At 34.7% G+C, this 26,013-nt stretch overlaps 1 protein-coding gene across 1 annotated transcript in view; it reads left to right on the forward strand.

Moving 5' to 3' along the window:
- Positions 1 to 5,039: 5,039 nt before the first annotated feature.
- The window catches only part of LOC129244126 (uncharacterized), a 143,790-nt gene continuing 122,816 nt past the window's right edge, over positions 5,040 to 26,013 (forward strand). Inside the window, exons 1-2 of the mRNA XM_054881742.1 lie at positions 5,040 to 5,112; positions 12,680 to 13,362. Of these exons, the coding sequence (XP_054737717.1) occupies positions 5,040 to 5,112; positions 12,680 to 13,362 (756 nt within the window). The remainder of the gene's footprint in view (positions 5,113 to 12,679; positions 13,363 to 26,013) is intronic.

Consider the following 26,013-nt stretch of genomic DNA (forward strand, 5'->3'; position numbering starts at 1 on the left):
GAGATAGTAATCGGATGGCGCAAGGTCTGGACTATACGGCGGGTGGGGTAGGACATCCCATTTGAGCGTTTCTAAGTATGTTTTGACCACTTGTGCAACATGTGGCCGAGCATTGTCATGTTGCAAAATAACTTTGTCGTGTCTATCGGCGTATTGCGGCCGTTTTTCTCGCAGTGCTCGGCTCAAACGCATCAATTGTCGTCGGTAGACATCCCCCGTAATCGTTTCATTCGGTTTCAGTAGCTCATAATACACAACACCCAGCTGGTCCCACCAGATACACAGCATAACCTTCAGGCCATGAATATTCTGCGCCGACGTCGATGTTGAAGCATGGCCAGGGTATCCATACGTTGCCCGACGTTTTGGATTGTCGTAATGGACCCACTTTTCATCGCCAGTCACAATTCGATGCAAAAAACCCTTTCTTTTGTGCCGTTGAAGCAGTTGTTCGCATGCCATAAAACGGCGTTCAACGTCTCTTGGCTTCAATTCATACGGCACCCAATGGCCTACCTTTCGGATCATTCCCATGGCTTTTAAACGTTTGGAAATGGTTGATTGATCAACTGCCAAAGTTTTTGCAACCTCTTCTTGCATTTGAGCCGGATCTTGATCGAGCAATTCCTCCAATTCGGTATCCATGAACTTTGGCGGCGCACCCTCGCGTTCTTCGTCTTCCAAGCCAAAATCACCACTTTTAAAGCGTGCAAACCACTTCTGGCACGTTTGCTCAGCTAGAGCATGCTCACCATAAACTTCCACCAAGATACGATGACTTTCGGCTGCTTTTTTCTTCATATTAAAATAATGAAGAAGAATTCCCCGCAAAAACACATTATTTGGCACGAAATTCGACATTTTCAAGTGTGGTAAAAATATTGTTGTTTACGGTTCAAATAAAAAACTTATACTGACGTTTGTGCCTTACGACAGTAGCTCTCCAATGAATGTTTGGAAATGTGGATCGATGGAATAATAATCAAGTTACGCCATCTGTTGTAAAACCGCACGAACTTATTCATAGTCCTATTAATATGTTAATTATTGTAAAAAACCGGTAACTGCACTTAAAGAATTTTCTGTATCTATTTTTTTTTTTGCATTTAATATTGAAAAAATAAAACTATTTTTGTTCTATTTTTAATTACTATTTTTTTAATTATTTAATTTTTTAAACAACATAAATTTTTTTAAATAAAAAAGCAGAAGAAAAGCAGAAATAAGGTTACATTTTTGTGAAGAAAAACCCGAGCGTCAAGTGATTAAAAATTCAAAATAGCTTTTGTTTCATATCCTCTTAGAATTATCTTTATTAAATCTTTTTCAGGCAGACAACCCTAAAAAAAGATTTCTAAATCACTACCGTTTGATACCAATGAAGTAGTCTATTAGTTAGCTACCATATCTTCCATATTTCAATTCCTTAAAAATATAATTTTTTAGTTATATGGCAACCCTATTCTTCATTGTGCATTAAAAATGTGTTCTCAATAACTTCTGCTCGAAACCAACATTGTAGTGTATTTTCATTTATTTTCATTTAAATAAAATAAAATAGATGGCAACCATATTCTAAATAGTAACTATTGTACATTACAGCTTTTTCCAACATCATTTGTTGTAATCAATTCACCAATCTATTGACTAACCGCTTTTCTTAATCAATTTAAATTCTTTACTAATACGGCAACCCTACTCTTAAATTTGTCTAAATAAAAGCTGTTTGAAGCAAGAATAAAGTAAATCTTTCGCAAGCAAATTATGCTGTAAACCAATGTTACAGCCTATTTGTTAACTGCCCTTTTTAATTAATTTTAATTTTTTAATAGATGGCAACCAAGGTTTGAAATATGGTAAGCATAAAGTAGAGTTTTCTCAAATATTGTGAATCTTAGTATATTAGTTCAACATTCTTTACTAACATGGCAACCCCATTCTTAAATATGTCTAATTAGAAGGTTTCCGAAACAGGTTTCGAAGTTAGCGGCTTATTAGTTAACTACAAAAATTAACTAATTTAAATCTTTTTGATAAATGGCAATTCTGTTAAGTACATATATCTTACTTATATATTTTTGAACACCTTTCGTTTGGCATGCATATTTAAAAAATGTATAATAGTTAAATTAAAAATTTGATTTAGCTTAATTCACTTAATAATGAAATAGGTGGCAACCCCAGTCTGTATGTCTATAGTAAAGCTTTCTCAAAATCCTTTCGTTTGATGTCAATATCGTAGTACCCTCTCTCTAAATTTCAAAAAATTTACCTTTTGTTTTTTATTTAAGTGATTTTCGAAGGCAACGCTATGTCAAATATTCAAGTTAAGCTTCCAAGTGCTTTTAAATTTTTGTAATATAGAACACAAATTTGCACAAGAAAGGTTTGAATCGAATCAAACTATAAATATAATTCTTATAAGGCATAAGTATATATACATTTCCCCAGTCCAGCACTGGCTGTGGAGTATATTCGGCATTTCGTTTCGCGTGGCTAATGTACATATATTTTTATACTGAAAATGAATCAAATCGGACTGTAAATATAAAATTACACATATCTCGACTCCAGCGCCACCTATCAGAAAAATGTCGCACACTCCCACAGTAGGCTCCAAAGCAAACATATCTATGTTTGTTAGTTTTCGAATGTAAAGAGGGCGCACAAACTGGCATAATTTTTTATTATATATATATAAAATTTATATTATATAATTTTAAGATTGATAGATTTTTTCATAGGTCATTCTCGAGGCATACTGTGTATGAATTAAATTTCTAAAAGAGGTGAACTTGTTTTAGCTATACACGCCCATTTGTTCAAATACACAAACAGATTTACTTCGTTCAACATTTTATGTGGGTATAATACAATCTACACAAATACAAATATATATACATATATTTATATACATATGTACATTCGAGTAAATTGTAGAAACCGAACTAGAGCAGTAAAATTATTTATGAATTATCTTTTATTTGGTCAACCCTTCGGATTATATGGATTGTAGCTAAATATGTACTTCTGTCATTTTAATGACCGAGCAGCAAAGGACTTTCAATTTAGTACCACAAATAAGTAGAAATTGAAATTTATGATTAAATATAATAGAAATTTACGACTAAGTATATGCTTGTCTATGGCAGCATAGTCAAATACTCGTAATTCATGCAATAAAAAGGAAACTATTTACTAAAGTAAAATAGAGTTTTTGGGTGATTTGCCACTAACCACTTTGTTATTTTAAGTAATTAAGGTTTGAGTTGATGAGTTGCGTGCAATCTAGTTTTTACTCAGCAACTAAATACGTTTGTCTACTTACCCGCAAAGTAATTATTTTCCTATTAGCCTTATATGCATGCATGTATGTATGTCAGCGTGGTTGCGCGTGCAAGCCGGCTAGCCAGAAGTTCAGCACTCATATCAGTCTATTGTACTTAATTGAAATAGTTTTAGTTGAAATATTTAAATTTACTTGACTTTTACACCCACTCCAGGGGCATTTTGTGATGATTATTTGTTATATCAGGGCGCAGTAGGTCACTCATGTATTTATTTTATCTTTGATCATACAATCATTTCTGGTAACAGTCAGAGAGAATGCAGACGAATTGTTTCATGTGTGCTTGAAAAATGCTCAAAGAAGATGAGAGAAACCTATTTGGCTGCGTTTTTATTTGCCTTAATTCGTTCCTACTAAAAATTTAAGAAATTTCTGTGAAAGTCAAAGTCAAGTTTTGATCAAGTCATAGTGCTCCAAATCTGAAAAAAGTTTACCATGTACATTGATTTTTAAAGCATTTTTTAAAATGGCAAATGGGAAAGAAAATATGCCTAAATTGAGGTAAAAAAAAAACCGAAGAGGGTAAGACTCCGTCAGAAAATATGAGATTTGCAAGTGGTCTTTCGATTTCTTTGAAACTTTGGGAAATATTAGTTCTAGGTAAGATACATTCAAGCCTAAAAGGATTTTGAAAAATTTTCAAAATTGAGTCATCTACGCCATGTTGAATATCGGGACCGTGTTTTTTCAAAAATCAATATTTCTTGAACCGGTGGATGGATTTCAATGCAATTTACAGACAATATAGAAACAAATAAGTAGTTTAAATTAGTATTATGTAAAAAAAAAATTTCGAAATTTTGACCAAAAAAAAGTCAAAAAATTTTTTTGAATCAATTTTTAGTTGATTTGGCCACTTTTTTAGATTTTCTGTTATACACGTAACGATTCCTTATGATTTAACCTTTATTTTGAAAAAAAAAATTTTATGGTGTCTATAATAGTTCTCGAGATATTGCGATTTTAGTGGAAGCGAACACCGTGAATTTCGCGGTTACGCAGCGCAGGAGTAGAAAAACGCGCACAGACCTGCAGCAGTCTGCTCCAGTCACTTCATACAGGAACACATAACGCAGCGCGAACCGTGCGTGCGTACGCGAAAGTGCGTGCGCGCTTCCACTAAAATCGCAATATCTCGAGAACTATTATAGACACCATAAAATTTTTTTTTTCAAAATAAAGGTTAAATCATAAGGAATCGTTACGTGTATAACAGAAAATCTAAAAAAGTGGCCAAATCAACTAAAAATTGATTCAAAAAAATTTTTTGACTTTTTTTTGGTCAAAATTTCGAAATTTTTTTTTTACATAATACTAATTTAAACTACTTATTTGTTTCTATATTGTCTGTAAATTGCATTGAAATCCATCCACCGGTTCAAGAAATATTGATTTTTGAAAAAACACGGTCCCGATATTCAACATGGCGTAGATGACTCAATTTTGAAAATTTTTCAAAATCCTTTTAGGCTTGAATGTATCTTACCTAGAACTAATATTTCCCAAAGTTTCAAAGAAATCGAAAGACCACTTGCAAATCTCATATTTTCTGACGGAGTCTTACCCAAGATTGAAATAAGTCAGTTTAAGAATTTTGGGATTCAGCCTGACCTCTTTTTGTGTAAATATTTATAAGCATTATTACGCCCCCCCCCCACCATTACTAATTGCTAAGGCTATCACTTTGAGTATGACTACCGATGACTCTGCGTGCGACAATGGCTGTGACCATAATCGGACCTTTCAACAAAAGCAAGCACCGGGTAAATTAAGTTAATCCTATACGAACAAGCAATTAAAGTACTCATAATATAGAAATACAATGAAATGGAATGGTGTGTACCTGCGACGAAGGCATTAATTATTTTCCTTTGTAGGTGGCTTATTTGTCTAAACTGGAGTTTTGAATATAAATTCTGAATTAACTAGAGATTTACTAAAATTACTGCTGTGAGCATATTTGGGACATGGGCGACATTTTCGACCAGTCACATGCATAATATAGGGTGTTTTTTTTAGTTGCATGAGAACTATCGATGTCGATAACTATGGTTTGATAGCTGATAATGGGAAGCTGTATTGCATTTTTGTTCAATAAGGTTTGGCAAGTCATCATAAATCGTTTAACGTAGAACAACGCATCCAAATTGTGGAAATTAATTAAAAAAAAAAAAACAAATCTTTATGTGAAGTTCATAGAGTACTCACGGCATCATCGGTCCTTAGCAATTTCAAAACGGGGAAGGAGCTGCCGTTACTATGAATGGCGAGCGCTATCCAGTCACGCTGGGTGAATGTTTGTCTCCGTAACACCGACTATATTTAATATCAACTTGGCGCAACTTGTCATAGAGCGCGCTTCGTAAACTATTCATTGCCATCCACCACAGACGCCATACGTCCTGATTTATTGGAAAAATAATCGAAAATTGGAAATACAATTATTTATATTATATGATAATACAAAAAAAAAAATTAGTGATAACACCTCAAAAGAGTTATGAGTTATGTTTTATTAGTTTTCGAAAACTTTTTCTGAAAGTACATCTATTCTAGTGTAAAACGCCAGCTGGGTTTGTAAAGTTAGGTTAGATAGTGTTGGCTGATCTGTAAAAAGATCTTACTTAGGTGGTCCATTGTGCTGCCAATGCTACGTTTTTCGGAGTCAAAGATATCATTTTTTATAATTCATAATGCACATCTAAGCGAGTTTTAACAAGCAGTTCAGCCTATTGTTAGCAATATCTTTGAGGCATGAAAAATATGTTGATCCTAAGCACATTTGTCGAGTCTTACAGAGAGCAGGGTAGTGGCAAATTATGTGTTCCACAGTACCCCTAGCATTTCCTTCGTTGCATGTGCTACATGAATTGCTCTGTACTAATCCCATTTTGGCTGCGTGATGTGGGACGAAACAGTGTCCTGTCAGTACTCCCACTAATATTTTGCAGTCTTTCCCATATCAATTGCATTTCCAGAGTTAATTCTTCATTTTGTTCCGTTTTCAGAAAGGCGAGTGATGGGTATACCTATGACTGACATGTTCAGTCTCGGCAAGCAAATGTCTGCCTTTGCGAGCTCATCAGCTCTCTCATTTCCTTCAATTCCTTTGTGTTCTGGTATCCAGTAAACATTGACCTGCCCATTTCCCAGAGTTCATCTAGTTTGGATTTGCATTGTTGATCACATTCACCAACTTGGCTCGCAAGGAGCCATAATTATTTTAATAGCCGCTTGACTCTCAACGAAAATGTTTGTGCGAACATTAAGACGAGTTAATTGTAGAGCTAAATCAGCTGCTTTTGTTGTAGTATAGATTTCAGCTTGAAATATACTACAGTAATTTGGGAGTCTGAAGGACTTTTGGAGGTCGTTTTGCGGACAAAACGTAGCCGCTCCTACTCCTTACGCCACTTTGTACCAATCTGTAAAGAAATTGTATGAATGGTATTTGGATACTATACCTTTCTGCCATCTATTTTGCCCCATAATGACACTAGGCTCTTTGCCAAATTTAACTCGTGGAATCACGTAGTCGAACCTGCCGTTTAAGTCCAGAATATTGTTGTGACCAAAAAGTCTCTGTGATAATTATACTGACATCATCAGTTTGGGGTAAGATCTTTTCACTGAGTTTCTTACTACCAATTTGATTGGATGCCAGTTGAGAGTTCTTAATATTGCCGCTGCTGGAGTTGTGCTCATTGCGCCGGTTGCAAATATTCCTGCAATCCTTTGCATGTTTTCCAATATGTTAACGTAAGTCACTTTATCGCACACCGTCCACTATACTAACGAACCGTAGAGCATTATTGGTCTAATTACCGCCATGTATATCCATTGTGTGATTTGAGGAGATAAGCCTCATGTCTTACCGAGCATTCTTCTGCACACTTATAAGGCATTAGAGGCTTTCTTTGCTCTTTCTTCCACAGTTGGGTTTGTAAAATTCAGCTGAGTTTTTATTTATGATCCTCATAACTTCTTTATCTCAAGGTTATTTTCACATCCTTAAATCTGACTTCTGAAACTACTCGAACTTTGAGTTTATGATTATTTTTATAGCCCATAAAATTAGCAAATAAAATAAAGTATAAGTTTGAAGTCGCTCAAAACTTTAGTTGATTTTTAATATTTTTTCGCTGGCGATGCTTCACATTTGCTCCGTATAAAAAAAATGTCGTACACTAATCGTGACTCTAACTATACAAGCCATTTGAATTCACACTCCTTACTCTTGCATGTAACTTAAAACAAATTACCCATACGACTGGTCCACCCCAAAAATTTTAATTTTCTCAGTAAGCACGAAAGGTGACATCGAGCATTAAAGAATTTGTATGAAGCACGCAAACCCATAAAAAGTGTTTGAATAAGTAATTTGCATATGCAGAAACACCTACGCACACACACGCGTGCAACCATATTTACTTGTAATGAAATATATTCACAGCAACCGAAGCAGAAGTCGTAAGAAAATTAGCATAAACATAATGTCTCGTGTTGTTAAGTACACAAAAAGCACATAAATTAACATAAAATGCTATAAAAAAGAGTTTACATGCATATTAGTATAGGTAGGTGTGTGTGTAAAAACAAATACTACTGAAGATAGTAGGTGCCAAAAATTAAAATGTTTATTTTAAAATCTAACAAATTGGGCGCTTCCACACAGTCAGCAAAGGCATTGCGCTGTTGAATGTTTGCTGTTGATTGTGCAAGTCGCGATAAAAAATATCAAAAAAAAAAAAGAGTTTTGGGTTGACATTAAAATCACATTAACATACGCGAAAGTACCGGAACTGGTAATAAGAAATGTTTAATTTGGCGTGTAAGTATGAAAAAGTGTATGAGTTAGACGGGCACGTGCAAGCGTTGGGAAAATTGAAGGTGTATACGAATATGTGAGGGTATTCAACTGCATGTTAAAGCCTTTAACAAAATTTAAGTTGTGGAATGAAAAAGCAGGACAGTAAAAAATGAAATAAATTTCCGTTTGATATTTCTTGTGACTCGAGATTGGTGAAGCAGGCTTTTTGCAAATTACTTTTTATTCTGCTGCAAATAAGTCATCATAAAAGACGAAATTCAACTTTTGTACGCACATATTAGCACGATACACATATATACACTCAAAGGAGGACTAAAAGAAATCTCCCTTTGATAGAATGATTTTTTTTTATTTTATTAGATGCACAATTATTCTTAATTACTCTTACTCATACGGCTTTTCTTTCAGGAAAAAAATTCTTTTAAGTCAAAAGCACAAATATTCCAATTTCCTTCTGTATTCAAATATATACTTATACCTATCATATATTACTAACCATTTTGAATTTGGCCTTTCTAAAATTAATGTTTTAATTTACAGGCGTTTTGGCGAGGTGAAGTTCTTTAGCTTGCTAAGTTCAGTGCTTAGAACCAAGAGCCGTCGTCTAAAGATTCCTCGGCACAGAAAATACATAAAATGAGGAAGATATTGTCGAAAAAAATAGTTCAGGATGTGAGGCGATGGCTGTTAAGGTGTCACTACAAACTTATTTTCTTCAAAACCATTTGGATTTCTTCCCACATAATCCCGGTGACTTTGTTTTTATTTTGTTATGTAATACTTAGATTCAGATGGCAATTTTATATTATAATATATTTTTCCCTGCTTTGTTTATGCTTTCAGTAAAGCCATTTCTCAACAACAACAACTAAAATGTTTCAAAAGTGTAGCCTTTTGGTGACTTTAATTAATAATACTTCCTCTATCACTATTGGAACTAAATAACTTTATTCTGTAATGTTTTGCCCATTGTGATCAATGACCTATTGCCATCTTGCAGGCAGCATCATAATCCCACGTTCATAAAACTTCTGATTTTTATTAGCAAAAAATTGATTCAGGTACGATTTGACATCATCATCATTATTGAAATTTTTACCATTCAAGAAGTTTTGTAAAGATCGTGCAAAAAGTAATAAGATGGTGTAAGATCAGAACTATATGGTGGATGCGGCGAAACATCCCAGCCAAGCTCCAATAATTTTTGCCGAGTGGTCAATGAAGTGTGTGGCCTTGCATTGTCATGATGGTATACAATACCTTTTCAATTTAACAATTTGGGCCGCTTTTCTTCAACTGCATAATTTAATTTCGTTAGTTGTTCAATGTAGACATCAGAATTGATCTTTCGGCTGGGTGGTAAGAGTTCAAAGTAGACAATCACTTTGAAATCCCACCAGACTAATAACAACACCTCTTTTGATGAATATCAGCTTTTGATGTGACTTGAGTTGGTTCACTTGGCCTGCTCCACGATCTTCTCTGCTTGATATTGTTGTAAACAATGCATTTTTTATCGCCAGTTATCAGTTGTTTTAAAAATGTATCATTTTCATTACGTTTCTTTAGCAAATCGCAGCTGTTAATGCGTTGCGTTAAATGCGTTTCTTTCAGTTCGTGAGGAACCCTTGTATCGAGTTTTTGAACATAGCCAAGTTATTTTAAGTGATTTTCAATGCATGTATGTGATACATGAAGCTTCTCTGAAGTCTCACGTGTTGTACTGTGACGATCCGAATCGATTATTGCTTTGATTAGGGCGTGATCAACTTCAACTGGACGACCAGAGCGTTTTTCACCTTTGAGTGAAATCACCAGAAATTTGGCAAACCAATTTTGACACTGCCGTTCGTTAAAGGCTTCGTCACCATAAATAGCACATAACTTTTTATGAGCTTGCGATGCGGTTTTCCCTTTGCGGAAATAAAAAAAAAAAAATATGACAAAAATTCTCCTTTTAATTTTCAGCGAACGCCAAACGAAAACTACGCAACCGATCAAAAAACTTTTTTTTACTGATTGACGGCTGAATTGCCAACTATCAAATAACAAAATGTGTTTTACATTTGTAGTACGTCTGAAAAGCCAAAATTTCCACTGAAGCCATCTATGAGTGACATCCGCAATTACTTAGTTGCGAACCCAATATTTTCCTTACTATAACCGTTTCTTACCAGATAATAGGGAAACAATTTTTTTCTAATAGCCGCCGCTTCTGGACAGGCAAAGGCAAAGCTCCGAAAATATTTCTGTCATTGGAAACCTGCTCATAAAAATCATCTGCCAATGAGAGGCAGCAGAAAATTGTAGGTCCTCAGTTTGGGGAAAAATATCGGAGTATACCTACATGTATGCATATATGTAATATAGCCCTCTCCTTCTTTACTAACTTTTTCCTTAGACTATAAGAGCGAAAAAAGCACTAACTGGTAGGTTAGGAGGACTGCTCTTAACAAAAAAACTCATTCAGTGAACAAAAAAAGCTTACTATGATCACAGGTACAAATATTTCCAGTTTAAAGTCGGCACGATCATTGGGTGAGGCTTTCGAGGAAATGATTCTTCTGAAATCCGAAGCGCGTTGAGTTTTCACGGATTCCATTAGAGCTCAGTATTAGGGTAACATATGGACTAAAACACAGTTTACGAGTTTAGTACGACCAAAACTGCGAAATTATGTGACAGACTGAGACGCACATCACTAAATATACACCGAATTAAATAACTATAACGCGAGGACTTATTATGGACAAATTTTGATACCCACCTGGTTTACTCCTTAGTTAATTTTAATAATTATTTTTTTAAAGAAAATATTTTTCATTCTCCTACAAATATATATGGAAACTTCAAATTTTAGCAAATTTTCACAATTTTCCAACAAAAATTTCTCGCGTTTTTCAAACGATTTATAAAGAAATTTCAGGTATGCAGCTTTGTAGCCCGGTGAAGTTTGGCCCAATAAAGTTAAAGTTTGAAGTGAAAAAAAAAATAAACAAATTTTCAGGGTACATGAAACTTGAATTTTATAATACCAAAACTTAATGTGCTACAAAACTCTGTACTCAAAGTCTTACTCCAAATTTAGTGATTTTTTTCATAACATAGGCAATTTTAATTTATATGGTTTTTATCGCAAAGTTTAAGATACATTCATAACTTATGAAATTATAAAAATTAGAACAAGAATCAGTAAAATTTCAAAACTTGTCAATGAGCCCTTAATACACCATTTGTAAATTATAAAATATTTACTTATTTAGGAAAAGAATTTACAAAAATGTCAAATACTTAGTAAAGCTAGCTTTAACAACCGTAGTGATCTCCAAATTGGTCCATTTGCAACGGAACTCCCATTTACAAATTCTAATTGCACAATGGTGAGTTTCACACTTTATTACTCTTCGCTGTTAATCGCTCTGGTCGCTCTCATAGCAGTCGCCTCACACTTGCATTGCAACTGTAGAAGCGCTGTAAAGTCGTTTGCTTAAGATGTTCGCTGGTAGAAACACATCAGAGAGCATATCCGTGTATGAAGGTGGTCAGCAGTTATTTCTGCTTAACTTGCATACATAGGGAGAAATGTTTTGGTCATTGGGACTATTCAAGTGTTATTATAGTCATTCGTTTCTGTCTCCATAAGGTATGAAATATTTTAGTGACACCTACATATGCCGGAATTCAGATAGCCATCACTAGTCACAAACAGTAAGCCATGACTATAGAGATTAGTGGTCATTAATCTTGATCGAACTCGGTCTCCTCAATTTCAACCCTTGTCTTAGTCCAGTTAATGGTTAAGTAAGGCTATTGGTGATAATGTATTCTATTTTTTACTTAATAAGCGAATTTGAAAACCATAAAATAATTCATTTATAGAATATAAAAATAAAAAACTTCATACATGAAGATTTTCTTCACATGTAATATTTTTGTATTCGGTATTCGTTATAAATGATCTGAAAAATATACATAAATATTTTCCCGTGAAAAATAAATAATATAAACTTAAAGAGAAATTGATTATTTAGTGTAAATGTAGCCTCTTTAAGCAAGCAGCCCCTATAGCTAATTCCGCACTGTACCACACAGGTAGCCAGTTCATCAGTGAAAATGACTTAACTAAATGCCAAATTTATGCAGAAAGTAATAAAGCAGACCACCCGTCGCGCAAAAACAATCAACATGTCAATTGTGAACATTTCTATGTTGATCTGCGTGAAAGTCTTAAATAAATATAAATAAGTGCCAACGCCCAAAAAGAGCAATAGGCATTCGTTTCATTCAGCTGCCACATTAACAACTTCACCTTAACAACTCAATACCAAATGGTTTCTTCCTATGCACATTAAGGCAATATTTTCCAATTTTTTTCTTTATATTTTTACATTTGGACTACCATATTTTTAACTTAACTACATACTTCCACAGACATTTATTGTCCATGCCCGTTCATTATACTTATTCTTGCTTTTTGACCATTTTTCTTTCCTTTGCAGGTCTTACATCATACGTTACGCAGGATAACATTAATAATGAACTACATCGAAATATAAATCAAAATTTAATTATGTCGCCCGCGTCGGCTGGCATTTCCGGCCCCATTGTGACGAGTAATTATAATGTGCCAGCCCCACAACCGCCACCCCTACCGGCGGCCACCGGTCATGGCAGTTTTCATGGCAGCTATAGCGCCGCCTTCACCGCCTCATCAGATATGCCTTATCCACCCTCTTCAATTTCGGCGTCATCATCGTATCATCTTCAACACCAACTACAGCAACAGCAACAGAGGCAGCAACAGCAGCAGCACCAACAACAATCACAACAGTTGAATCTACAACAGCCATACCATCAAACAAGTGGGAGTAGCATAACAAGTTTTGATTCAGCAAATGTAATTGATGAACGACACCAACAACGACATTCACATCAACATCAACAGCTGCAGCATATAGCACGCCCCCTACATAAAGTGGTGGGCGTGGGTGGTGGTGGTGGCGAGCATAACAGCCTTGGCGAAGCAGCGCAAGGCAGCTCGGCCGAGGTTTCCAATGCCGGCTTAGATGAAATCTACGCGGCGCCCATGTACTTCGGCACGGAGAACTCCACTGTTGTGACGACGCAAATTGGTGCGACCGCGCACATACCCTGCACTGTACATCACATTGGCGATGGTGTGGTGAGTATTTTTTGAGTATTCGTATTTTTGTTTGTTCGAATATATTTGTCGGGGACATGAGTTGGTAAGTGACGGCAGCAATTAAGACATTCGAGAAATTTATTATGCGAAAATAGCTAAAGAGCGTGGAAAGTGAGCGAGCTCATGAGGGAAATAAATGAGTGTTGGGGGAATAAATGAAAAATTTCGTTAAGTGCACACTAAAAATAGAGCTTTTGTTAAGCTAAGTGATGTTTATTGTGATTTGCATAAAGAGTAGCACATGAAAATAAGTCATGAAAATGGTTATGAGACTGGAAGTCGAGCGACAACAGCTTCAGAGGGATAATTACGAAATTCATGTGCAAATGAGCGTTAAGGACTGCTGGGATATATTGACTACGATTTTGTTTATTGCTTTAAATTAATGAGTTAAACAACGATTACTAGGGTATGATTGTATACAACTTTTGCGCTTTTCTTTAATCCGTAAGATATGATTCTTTTGCTTCCTAAATTAAACAGTAAATTTTAAATTCTATATTCTTTCTTGATAATAAAGATTTTATTTATTTCTTAATTTATGTTTGCTTGATTTATTCAAGCAGACTGCAATATAATGCGCGTTTGTGGTGCTTATAACAAGGGAATATAACGAAGAACGCAGGACTAGGAAGAGATGAGTAAAAAGAAAAAACAGTGTTGCCACATGTATATATTTAAAACAAATCATTTATTTATTAACTCATTTATTTGTTTATTTATTTATTTACTTATCTATTAATTATTTAATTAATTTATTTATTTAAATATTTTTTTTTTATTTATTTACTCTGAAATCAATAAACAATTGATCTTACTGAGTATTTACTACAAAAATATTGTTATTAAAAATTTTAGCTAAATTACAATACACAGCTTAGTTGAGCAGAAAAACATTGCTTAGGTAATATATGTATATATATAATTGGTGCGTACACCATTTTTGAGTGTTTGCCCGAGCTCTTCCTCTTATTTGTGGCAGCCGTCTTGATGTTGTTCGACAAACCGACTCCAAACGGCAGATATTGTTTTTATGAGGAGCCTTTTCATGGCAGAATTTCACTCGGAGGTTTGCTATTGCCTGCCGAGGGGCGACCGCTAGCAGAAAAAAAATGTTCTTCTTTTTGGTGTCCCAACGAGATTTGAATCCACATTCTCTCCAAATTCCGAATGGTAGTAACGAATGATAGTCACGCACCAACTCATTCGGTTACGGTGACCGAAGTAAAAGTCGTACAATTTGAAAATATTTACTACGTGATCCCAGTTGAAGCAAACCATTTTTTATGATTTTTTTTTTAAATACTTCAATAATTAAAAAAATTAAAAATAACAAAAGAAAAAGGTTTCATTTCAACATTTACTGTTCAATTGAAATTACTTATACTCCTACTATTAATATATTTTAGCTTTTTGAAAGTTAAGTGTTTGCACAGTCAAGTTTTCAAAAATAGTCATATATAGGAGGGATATGTGGTAAAAAATTAATCAATCACGTCTGTACATTTTTCTAATGAGATGGGTCTGAAATGGTGATATCAACGCGGGATGCTATATTTCTAAAGTTCTGTGGCCTTCGTCGTGAGATCAATTAAAATAGTGATTTAAATCCTCCATCTCACTAAATGAAGTTTTATAAGGCATTTTATGTTGTTTGCTTCACTTCTTCACCACTAATATTTCTTCTTCGCCTTCTTAGAGTCGCATATTCTAAGGGTTTTGTAGAAACAAAATCAGCTTGTTTCCTGTTATGTTAAATACATTTTTTAATACACTTTATAGAAATAGAACAAATCTTTTTTCTCATATTTTTTTTCTCATATTTTTTCCCTCGATAGTTCCAAAATCAATATCATTTGGTAGATAAGAGTGCCCTGAATAAGAAAAAAAATTATAGCCTAAAAATTCTACGCCCAATAATTTCTAATTTTCTCAGCGCACATATCACTGTAGTCTTTACATGTTGTTGCGAGGTTACATTTCCTAAATGCCTCAAGCACCAATAACAAGTTTCTTGGCAACCCCTGAATGATTTTATGTTCTATAATAAACGGGGAGAAATCAAACTTCTGGGAAACTTTAAAAATGTTTATGTCATTTATTATGTTGCCACATATGTAAAACTGCACGCAAAATATTATGTACTACGATTTTGAGCTAAATAAAAGTAAAGTGGACTTACGCCATTTTCAAAATAATTACAATGTATTTGCAACTTCATTAACTATGAAAATTTGCAATAATGAAAACTATGAACATTTTAAAAGATTTTTTGGGAAAAAGTTCATAAATATATATAAAAAAATATGATTGTAACTTGAATTCATTTTTACCATTAACTAATTTTTTATGAAAATGGACCTACAACACTTTCAAAGAAAACGGCTCAAATAATAACTTTATAAACTTATAATGAACAATAATTCTAGTTTTTCTTTCTGAGTAGAATATCAGAGAAAGCAGTATATTATTAATTGCATGTCACGAAATGTGGTTTTTGATTTCCTACGAATGCATTTTTAAATCTTATAAGATAAAATTCTAAAATATGTACTCCAATAACTATGCGTTTGTTCCTCCGATTTTTGCTTTTTTTGTTTTTTTTTTTGTTTTGTCAGGACAACTAGCCAGTGCAGCACTCAGAAATTATTTAAGTTCATTGTACTACACTTGGATTCCCTTTTAATTTTCCTTAAATCTACCCGATCTCCCTCCGATTTGCACAGGATTTTTTGTATTTTCTTGCATACTACTGTGGGTAAAAAGTAAGGTGAATTTGGTTGTAAAATGAAAAATCTTTATTTATTCTTGTAAATCAATTTCATCCCCTTCAAATTATAATCCCCTCTCGATGAAATACACTTATGCCAACGATTTTTCCAATCCCCGAAACATGCCAAATAGTCCATTTCCGGTATAGCCATCAGCACCTTCTTCGATTCAGCTTTTATCTCCTCAATCGACTCGAAACGCGTTCCCCGGAGTGGTCTCTTGAGTTTTGGGAATAGCCAGAAGTCACACGGAGCCAAATCAGGCGAATACGGTGGTTGCGGAACGATATGCGTGAAATTTTTGGCGAAATGGTCACGAAGAACGATTGCAGTGTGAGACGGTGCATTATCGTGATGCTAAAACCGAGAGTTGTTGACCCATAATTCTGGTCTTTTTAGACGAATTGCTTCACGTAAACGAAGCATAACGCTCAAATAATATTCTTTATTAACAGTTTGGCCAGGTGGAAGGAATTCATAGTGCACCACACCACAAAAATCAAAAAAAACTGTCTTCATGACATTTATTTTTGAACGACTTTGACGTGCTTTTTTCGGTCTGGCCTCGCCTTTAACACGATATTCGCTTGATTGGCCGGTTGTTTCAGCGTCGTAAGCATAAATCCAAGTCTCATCTCCCGTAATGATGCATTCGAGCTTGTCCTGATAGTCAGAAAGCATTGTTTCACACACATCAACGCGACGACTTTTTTCCAAGAAATTGAGAGTTTTCGGTACCAAACGAGATTTGACTTCTCGTGGGCCCAAATGGTCTTTCAAAATGGTTTTCACAGATCCTTCTGATATTCCGATCATATCAGTAAGGTCTTTAACAGTCAACCGACGATTTTTGAGCACTAACTCCTTCACTTTATTGTCGTATTGGTCATCTGTTCTCGACCCCCTTTGAAGTCTTTGTACCACTTATAAACATTTTTCTGCGACATGGTCGAATCACCAAATGCCTTCTGCAACATGGTTAACGTTTCCGCAGCCGAAATTTCATTACGCAAACAAAATTTGATGGCACTTCTCTGCTGAATCAAATCAGACATTGTAAAATCGAAAAATGCACTCTTGGTCGTTTGGTAAACACAAGCGTAAATATATTACTGACAATGACATTCACCTGAAAGTTTGCCCAGATATTATTAACAGTGCTGCCAACTCATGAAAAAAATAACTAGAGCGAAATTTTAATCCCGCGAAGTTTGACAAATAAATTCACCCTAGTTTTTGCCCACAGTAGTATCTTTCCTGTAAGATTTTCTTTGACATAAACAAACACATAAATTTACTGAAACCACGTTTCTAATGAGCTCAAATGGCTCAAGCGATTGGAATATAGTTTTCTTGCTATACATAAATCATATTTGTACAGTTTTGCCGTTACTGTTAAATAAAAAAAAAACAAAAAAAAAAGAAAACAGAAGAAGCACTTTTTCAAAAAGTTGCTATTTGAATGTATATCTGCGATGTGGCTTTACGTGGTATAAAGAAGAAATAAGCAACCAAGGCAAGATGCAAAATGATTTCTCTATCTGCTGATTTATTATTGTGTTACCTACTACTCTTTCGTCTACACTCTTTCATATAAGCAACGCTTTCCGGATGTATGCAGGTTTATGTCTGTCGGTAGATAACCATTTCACATATGCAGAAGCATCACAAAAATGTATATATTTTAATTGAACTGCAGTCTTTATGCATTTTAAAAGCGATGTAGAAAAACTAATTTAGTATTAAGTAAACAAGAAATTGTTTTCTTCATAATTAGTCTTAAAATTATATTATTAAGAAATTAGTTGAATAGGGTGTGGTAGGTGATTATAATTATGGTTTATTGTGTCGCCCTACGCGTTTACCATATATGTACATAGAAACATATCTACATATACAAGTAGCATACGCTTTTGCTTACAAAACATTAATTAATCCGATTAAACAGCAACATGCTTTGTAGCAGTATCACTGTTTATTTCATTGCTGCTCAATAAAAAACCGTAAAACCTACCATCCGCCTTGCCTTCAACTAGTCACCTACTTTTTGCCTACTTTACTGGGCGTATAAGTAACATTAATACAATTGCAGCTTAAAAGTTTACAATTGTTTGACATCGAAGTGAAAATGAATACAGACCACATAATATGATGCGCAAACACATAGACAAAGTGACATGCACTATGAAAAACATTTCTAAGCTGAACTACTTAGTGTCCGCCTCACCCCGCTTACGATTTACAAATCTTCCTATTGATATTTCATTATCATTTCAATTTGTAGTGGTTTACTCACTGCCACGTAACAACACACACATATCCATACAGGGATATGAACAAGTGTTTTCTGTTACAAGTACAACAAGTACAAGTAGAAGCCACACACAATGCAAATGAGTGGTATGGTGGTATGAGTGTTCAAAGCTATGGCTGCGTAGTTGAAATTAGTTCACACGTGCATTTGAAAATAATCATTATCACATACGAACTTATTCACCCAGTAGGTAAAGTGTGCAACAGATAAAGTTATTTCTCTCAACAAGAAAATGTGTATTTCTAGTAGGAACAGATTACATATTTGCACGAACATAAACAGAGTAGACGTGTAGATTTGTGCATGACTGCAGCGTTTGAGGTAACGTGGAGAAATAAGAGGAAGTGACAGAAAGAGTTTTTGTCAATAGCGGAAATCTGTTGGCAAGAAATTGAAACCATTATTGATATAAATATATGACTTTAAGATAATATATAATCCATTCAGAGGTGACATACAACTCCAGATTCGTCTATTAGTTGAGACATCATTAGTACTCGCATAACATATTGGAGTGTAAGCTCATCTAGGACGAATATTGACAGCAATAACAACCAGTGAATAAATATGAGTTATTTATTTTTGTTTAAATTTTATAATATCATTTAATTTAACATTTATTTTGAAGTCTTTATAGTGAAGCCCTTTAGAAAGGATGTATTGACTAGTCAAGTGACCCAAGTATTTTGGATATTGTCAACAGTTATTCGAAAAATGGGTCCATTTTTTGGTTTAAGTAATGGTAGGAACTAAATTGAAAACATTTTGAAAAGAAATGTAATTATTTTGAGATTTGTTTAAGTGTTTAGAGGTGTCAGAAGCCCGAAAAACTGATAATATTCAATAACTATTTTTGCTAGTTAATTGTAAAAGTTATCGCTGTTTGTATGGAGTCCGTTTCTCCAGAAGTCCCTTGCGGTGATCAGCACAAGCCCTGGGAGATTGATCTAAAATCAACCGGACAAGGGAAACTAGTTTTATTAAAATATAATCTTGTGTCTGATAGAACCTTTTTTGTTCAAAATTAACAATTTGGCGGCCTCAGAAATGCTCCAGAGCGATCGAGAGCCCTTTGTTAATTGTTGAATAACTCGAAAAGTATTTGTCGAATGCACTTCAAATATTCACATAATATTTTTCAGGTAATATTTAATTTTGTTTTATTTTATTTTTATTTAATATTTTTAAGAAAAGGCGCCTAACCCCTAGAGGGTGAAAATTTAAAATTAAATATCCACTGGGACGTGTGATCTATTGTGCCTCACTTTTGGATTTGTAACTCAATAAATTCTGTTAGTCCCATTATGAAACTTTCAGGTATTACTTAGCATAGTCTTAGCTATCAACAAAAAAAAAAAACATATACAAAATCGAATGAACAAATTTTTTCCCAAAAAATATTTAACAAACAAAAATTATTTTCTCCAAAAACTTCAAAAAAATGTTAAAGCCAATTGATGATATTTCACTGTAAAGAACGCTCTACCAAAATTTTCAGTACTAACTAAAATATGAGATTTAGCAAGCTTTTCTTCGCTTTTTGTTATGGAAATATGAATCATTTGGAAAGAAGTTAATGCCATAAAACATTTCGGTCAATTGGGGTTCAATATGTTTCGTGAACTATGAAAGTAAAATGGCAAATCGGATTTTTTTACGGCTTAGAAGATTTATATCGTCTCCTTAGTATAACAATAGCCTATGTGCTCATAGGCTATTATTTTTTTATTGAATTTTTGGATCGATTTTATATGTGGTTAAAATTTTGTCAAATTCTAGTTCCACAAAGTGGGTCAAAACGTCTGTCAAAAAATAATAAATATTTACAGACATAACGAGATTTGAGTGAGAGCTACTTTCGACAAAAAGTTTGAAATTCATTTTCTCAAAACATCAAAAAATTTATAGGCTATTTTAATACTAAGGAGACGATATATTCTTATTTATTTATTTCTTATTTTTATTTCTTATTTATTTATTATATTTATTATTATTCTTTTTATTTATTATATTTATTTTTATTTATTTATTTATTTCTTAAAGATGTATTTAATTTTTTTTAAGATTTGCAGAGTCGATCAAATTCCTCTTATCAACCTTATTGGGGTTGCGGGCTTTGCTTTAGCGACCTCGTTTTTGGCGATGCTCCGTAGATCTACTACGATCCAAAGGGCAGCAGCGTTCGGTTAAAGCAAGTACGTCTATATGACAAAAATTCACAAAGTCGGGTATTTGCAGGGATCTTCTTACACCTGTGCATCAATATATACTTAGTCTTGCAATAAATTCTGTGACAAATTTTACAATGCTTACGGCAAGAATAAATTCGCAGAAAAAAGTTCCGTTATTTTTTCTTCTGTTCGTATGCATTGTCTACTCATAAATTATACCCAGTTCCGTGGCAAATATCGATTGTTAACAGAGGTGTGGGTAGCTAAGGAAAATCGCATTGCAGTGATTGCGTCACATAAATAAAAAAGTAAAAGTGCAAATAAGATTTACGAATTGCTGAAAAAACTTAATATTTCGAGAATGTTTGTTTAGCGCACGGTCAATCGTGTTCTCCAAACGTCTGAAGTGACAGACAGAAAAAGAAGTACTCGTCCTCACACTTTTCGACCCAGTCCAGCAGTAAAAGCCGTTCGAGAAAGAACTCGCAGAAATACCCTTAGAAAGCAGAAAATCATGCCCAGGAAAATAAAAGTATCGACCAGACTCATGTCAAGACTAATTATAGATAATCTTCATATGAAAGCCTTCCGTCGCTCAACTGCTCATCTTTTGAAAAGCGCTTGAAGAAAATTAGACTCAACAGATGCAAGCAGCTTCTTCGGTGGCACGCGGTCAACGGCCATGAAAATATTATTTTCACAGATGATAAATTAAAGAACTCTTCAAGTGATATAGTGCACGTTTTAGGTCAAGACCAGTACAATACAAACCTGTGTTTAGGAAACTCAAAACACCTTCCAATTTTTTATTTATTGTTAAAAACCCGATTCATGGCGTTTCTGATGAAGTAAGAATACTAACTAACCCATTTTTCAACCGATTTTTTATTTTAATATGGTATTGGGAAGGGAAGTGCATTTGCGTTATAAATGTATATAACTCTAAGATTGAACGATTCACGTTCAAAAGAAATTTTCAATAACAAGCTTTGATTTGTGCAATTTTTCCACGTTTTTTATAATTAAATGTTTGTTGAAATATTTTCAGTTTACTTCCTTCTTTCACAAACTATAGTGAGCCAGCCATTGACAAAATGTTTATATGACAATTTGTATGTGAAATGATTTATAGGTGTTAGTGGTTTGCTTTCATTAGGTTAGGTTAGGTTAGCCTGGTTGGAAATAAGCCATGCATAGGCCTTTTGGCCACTAGCGATACCAGATGGAGACCAACCTCTATGAATACCGAAAGTAGACATCAGTAGAGCTGGGAGCTCCGCTTTTGAAACGTCCTCCAGACCCTCAAACAATGGGGCTCCCAGGCTTAATTAATAATGTCGGACACACGCACAGAAGGTGTTCTAAAGTCTCATCAACATCATCTCTGCATTTTCTGCATTTCCCCTATCTTTTACGCATGTGCAGCCAATAGATTATGACCTGTTAGCATACCTATGATAGTTCTGCATTCCTTTCCCGAGAGCGTAAGTATGAATTGAGTCAGTTTTTTGTCGTTGTCGTGACTTTTGCTGTTTTGCATGTGGTTAGATTAGTCCAGCTAGCTTCCACTCGCCTTTTCATGTAGTTGTCCATTTCATTGTATATTGTATTTAGCGGTTTTGGAATGCCGTTCTCTTCCTCAAAGGTAGTCTAACAGCGCTTTTTACAATCTCATCTACTATTTAGTTCCTCATAATGCTATTGTGACCAGGTACTCAGTAGATATGCAGCCTACTGTTTGTGGCTAGCCTTTCTATGGCCTCCCTTGCTTTCATTAATGAAATTTTTCTGTCACTCAAACATATACACACCAACTTTTTAACAAAATCCATCATAATTAGATCGCTTGAGAAGGAATCGGATATTATATTAAGGTTTTTTTTCAACAAAGGAGGATCGATGTTGTGATAGAACAAAACAAACCATGTTTAAAGTACTTTTTTTAAGGCCCATACCACACCCTATGGAATAGATAATTGGTTAAATGTCTGCTATAGCTATGCAAGGAGGCGCGGATACGAGAGGCCAAACTCTCAGTGAACCTACTGCATAGATTTGGTGAAATTTGAACAATGGGCAGCCGGTTTTAGATTTTTTGAGAGAAAGTATATACAGATTAAATAACAAGGTCTCAGTGTCCAACAAACATCACCTATGCGAGAGATGACCAAACCATAATGACCTTCGTGGCGCATACCGCGGCTTTGCAGCAGTCGAATGCCGTTCAATTTAGGCTAAAAGAAATCGCAGAACATAATACTGATGAGAGTGTCGTTTTCGAAAAAGTATCGACCAGTGATGCAGGCCGCCTACAATATGTACCAAAGTGTAACTTTTTGTGGATACGTTAAAGCTTGGTGAATCTTTTGTGGATTAGAGTCGTCCTGTTTACCACAACTTTGCTTGTTAACGTGATGCTTCAACTGACTTTTCTTCCCAATGCTGATCTAATCCAGGATGTCTTTGAATAATTTTTTTTTTTAATTTGGGTTAATTTTTAGGGCCCCTATATAAAATAGTTAATTTTTTTTTCTTTAAATAATTATAATTTTTTGGCCTTCTCTGAAGGGAAATAGAAGGAGCAGATTAACTGCAATAACACGATCTGTAAAGATTTTATGCCAAATTTACGGAAAAGCTCATTTTATGCATTGGAATTCAATGTTAATTTTCAAAGCATTGGCAACAAAAATTAAATAAAAAAGTAAGGGTCTAATTTTTTTGGCCTTAAAATACATTTAAGAGGTACCAAAAACAAGATGCTTGGCCTTCCCTATAAAATCATATTTTTAAAATTAGGTGCGCAACTAAGTTTCCGCTGTTTGTCAATAAATGACTCCAGCATTGTATGCTGGTCGATTCTAACATAACCTAAACATCATAAACCTAGCTTAGAGATATGGTAAATAAACTGTTTCGACACATTAGTGATTTTGTTTTGGTATCATATACTTTTGGTTTTGTGAAAATGTCTGATTTTGTGCGAATAATCGTCATTTGCGGGAAGTGTAGATTTTCCTCTAGCATTCGAAAACAACGGCGGCTGAAGTGCATTGAGAGCTACAAAAAGTTTATGCAGATGCTGCTTTAAGTGAAATAACGTGCCTAGATTGGTTTCGTCTCTACAAAGCCGGTGATTTTAATGTTGACGACCGTCCGCGAGAAGGAAGGCCAAAAACCTTCGAAGACGCTGAATTGGAGGCATTGCTCAATGAGAATCTGTGTCACACCCGAGAAGAGCTTGTTTCAGTATTAGAAGTTACCCGTGAATCCATTTCCAAGTGATTACATGTTTTGGGAATGGTTCAGAAACAGAGGACTTGGGTTTCTTATGAGTTCAAACCAAGGGATGTTGAACGTCGTTTTTTCGCCTGTAAACAACTGCTCCAGAAGCAAAAAAGGAAGGGTTTTCTACATCACATCGTGACGGGTGATGAAAAATGGATTCATTACAGCAATCCAAAGAAAAGAAAGTCATGGGGACTGCCCGGTCATGCTTCTACGTCGGCGCCTCGGCCGAATATTCACGCTGCGAAGGTTATGCTATGTATTTGGTGGGACCAAGTTGGTGTTATTTATTATGAACTGGTAAAACCAAGTGAAGCCATCACTGGGGATCGGTATCGACTTCAATTGATGCGATTGAGCCAAGCACTGTGCGATAAGCGGCCGCAATATGCGGAGAGGCATGAAAAAGTGATTCTACAGCATGACAACGCTCGGCCTCACGTTGCCAAACCCATTAAAACCGACCTGGGCATACTGAAATGGGAAATCCTACCCCACCCGCCATATTCTCCAGATATTGCGCCGTCCGATTATCACCTGTTCCGATCGATGGCACATGACCAGCAGTTCCGTTCATATGAAGGGATCAAAAAACGGCTTGATCCGTGGATAACCTCAAAAGATGAACAGTTTTACCGCGACGGTATACGAGATCTACCAAAAAGATGTGAGAAAGTAGTAGCCAGCGATGGGCAACACTTTCAATGATTCACTTGTAACCATTTTTTTATAATAAGTTGTGTTTTCATCAAAAAACAGCGAGAACTTAGTTGCGCACCTAATAAAAAAAATGATTTTTCTACCGTATACCCAGTAAATAAACGTCAAATGCCTAAGAACCTGTATAACCTACAACGTGAATAGATGTAGAACAAATTAATCTTTTGAAGACGCAAAATCTTTGTCTACCTGTGCTTCACTTGAAGTAATTCTACAAAATTCAATCTCACAAAGTTGTGATTATCGTTATTTATATTCTGTTAATATTTCTAAGCTGTTGGCGATTAATCGAAGACTAGTGCAAAGTCTTGAGCTAATCTCGTTTACCGCAGGGTAACTTACATATATAATCGCAAGTAAGTTTGAATTAGCATACGTGCATATGTGTATGTGTTTATCGGTTTACGTGTACGCTTAAATAATTCTAATTAATGATTCTTGAATTGTCTGCTCAGGAAGGCACTTGACACGAGCACTTGTGAGGTTGTGCATTCGTTGGCACACATGTGGGGAAATTGATATACACACACACAGATGTGAAAACTTGGACGTGTTTCGGATACAAATTAATTGTCTTTTTTGTTGCGTATTCATGCGTTTGTCATGTGTGACGCTCTATTTATTTCTTACGTGTATACTCATGAGTTTAAGTGATTTTGTTTAATGCATAAAAAACGGCAGGGGAAATTTATGTGTACATAAAGTAGATTTTTGCACTATAATCGAAGTTCATTTCTAGTTGCCTCACTACATATATATTGAACTGATATTGTAAATTGATATTTTTTTTAATTTTTAGGTACATTTTAACCCTTTGCGGTCGTATTAACTTTGGACATAGAATTCGGAATTAATTTCCGTTGAAAGTGCAGTGATACATAAAGTGTAAGATTACGAAGGATAAACAAGAGATGTTAATTCTATAAATAAACACAGTATACAATTAGTGATGGATGCGAGTAGACATACGACCGCAAAGGGTTAAATACCAAACATGTGAAAAATATGAAGTTTAGAATGTAAAAGTGCAATTAATTTTACTAACACATTTTGTGCATGTTCTTATGGCATACAAATATGATAAGAAATTAAAAAAAAAAATATATTCTTTTGATAGGATTACAACACCTAATTCTCATACGCTCTTGGAAGAAACTAACAAGAGATTTTTTTTTTCATTACGTATCACTCATCAATTATGCAAATATTTCTATACATTTTTTTACACAAACATTTTACTACTTTACTATTTATATTTTTCACACTCTTACCATAGAAGGATACATGCTACCTTCTTTTTTTAAGAAGATGAAGCATACGTACTGGGTTGCCCATATTCGACGGACCCATGTTTATTTTTTAAATC

Source organism: Anastrepha obliqua, chromosome 4, assembly GCF_027943255.1.
Source record: "Anastrepha obliqua isolate idAnaObli1 chromosome 4, idAnaObli1_1.0, whole genome shotgun sequence".
NCBI classification, from domain to species: domain Eukaryota; kingdom Metazoa; phylum Arthropoda; class Insecta; order Diptera; family Tephritidae; genus Anastrepha; species Anastrepha obliqua.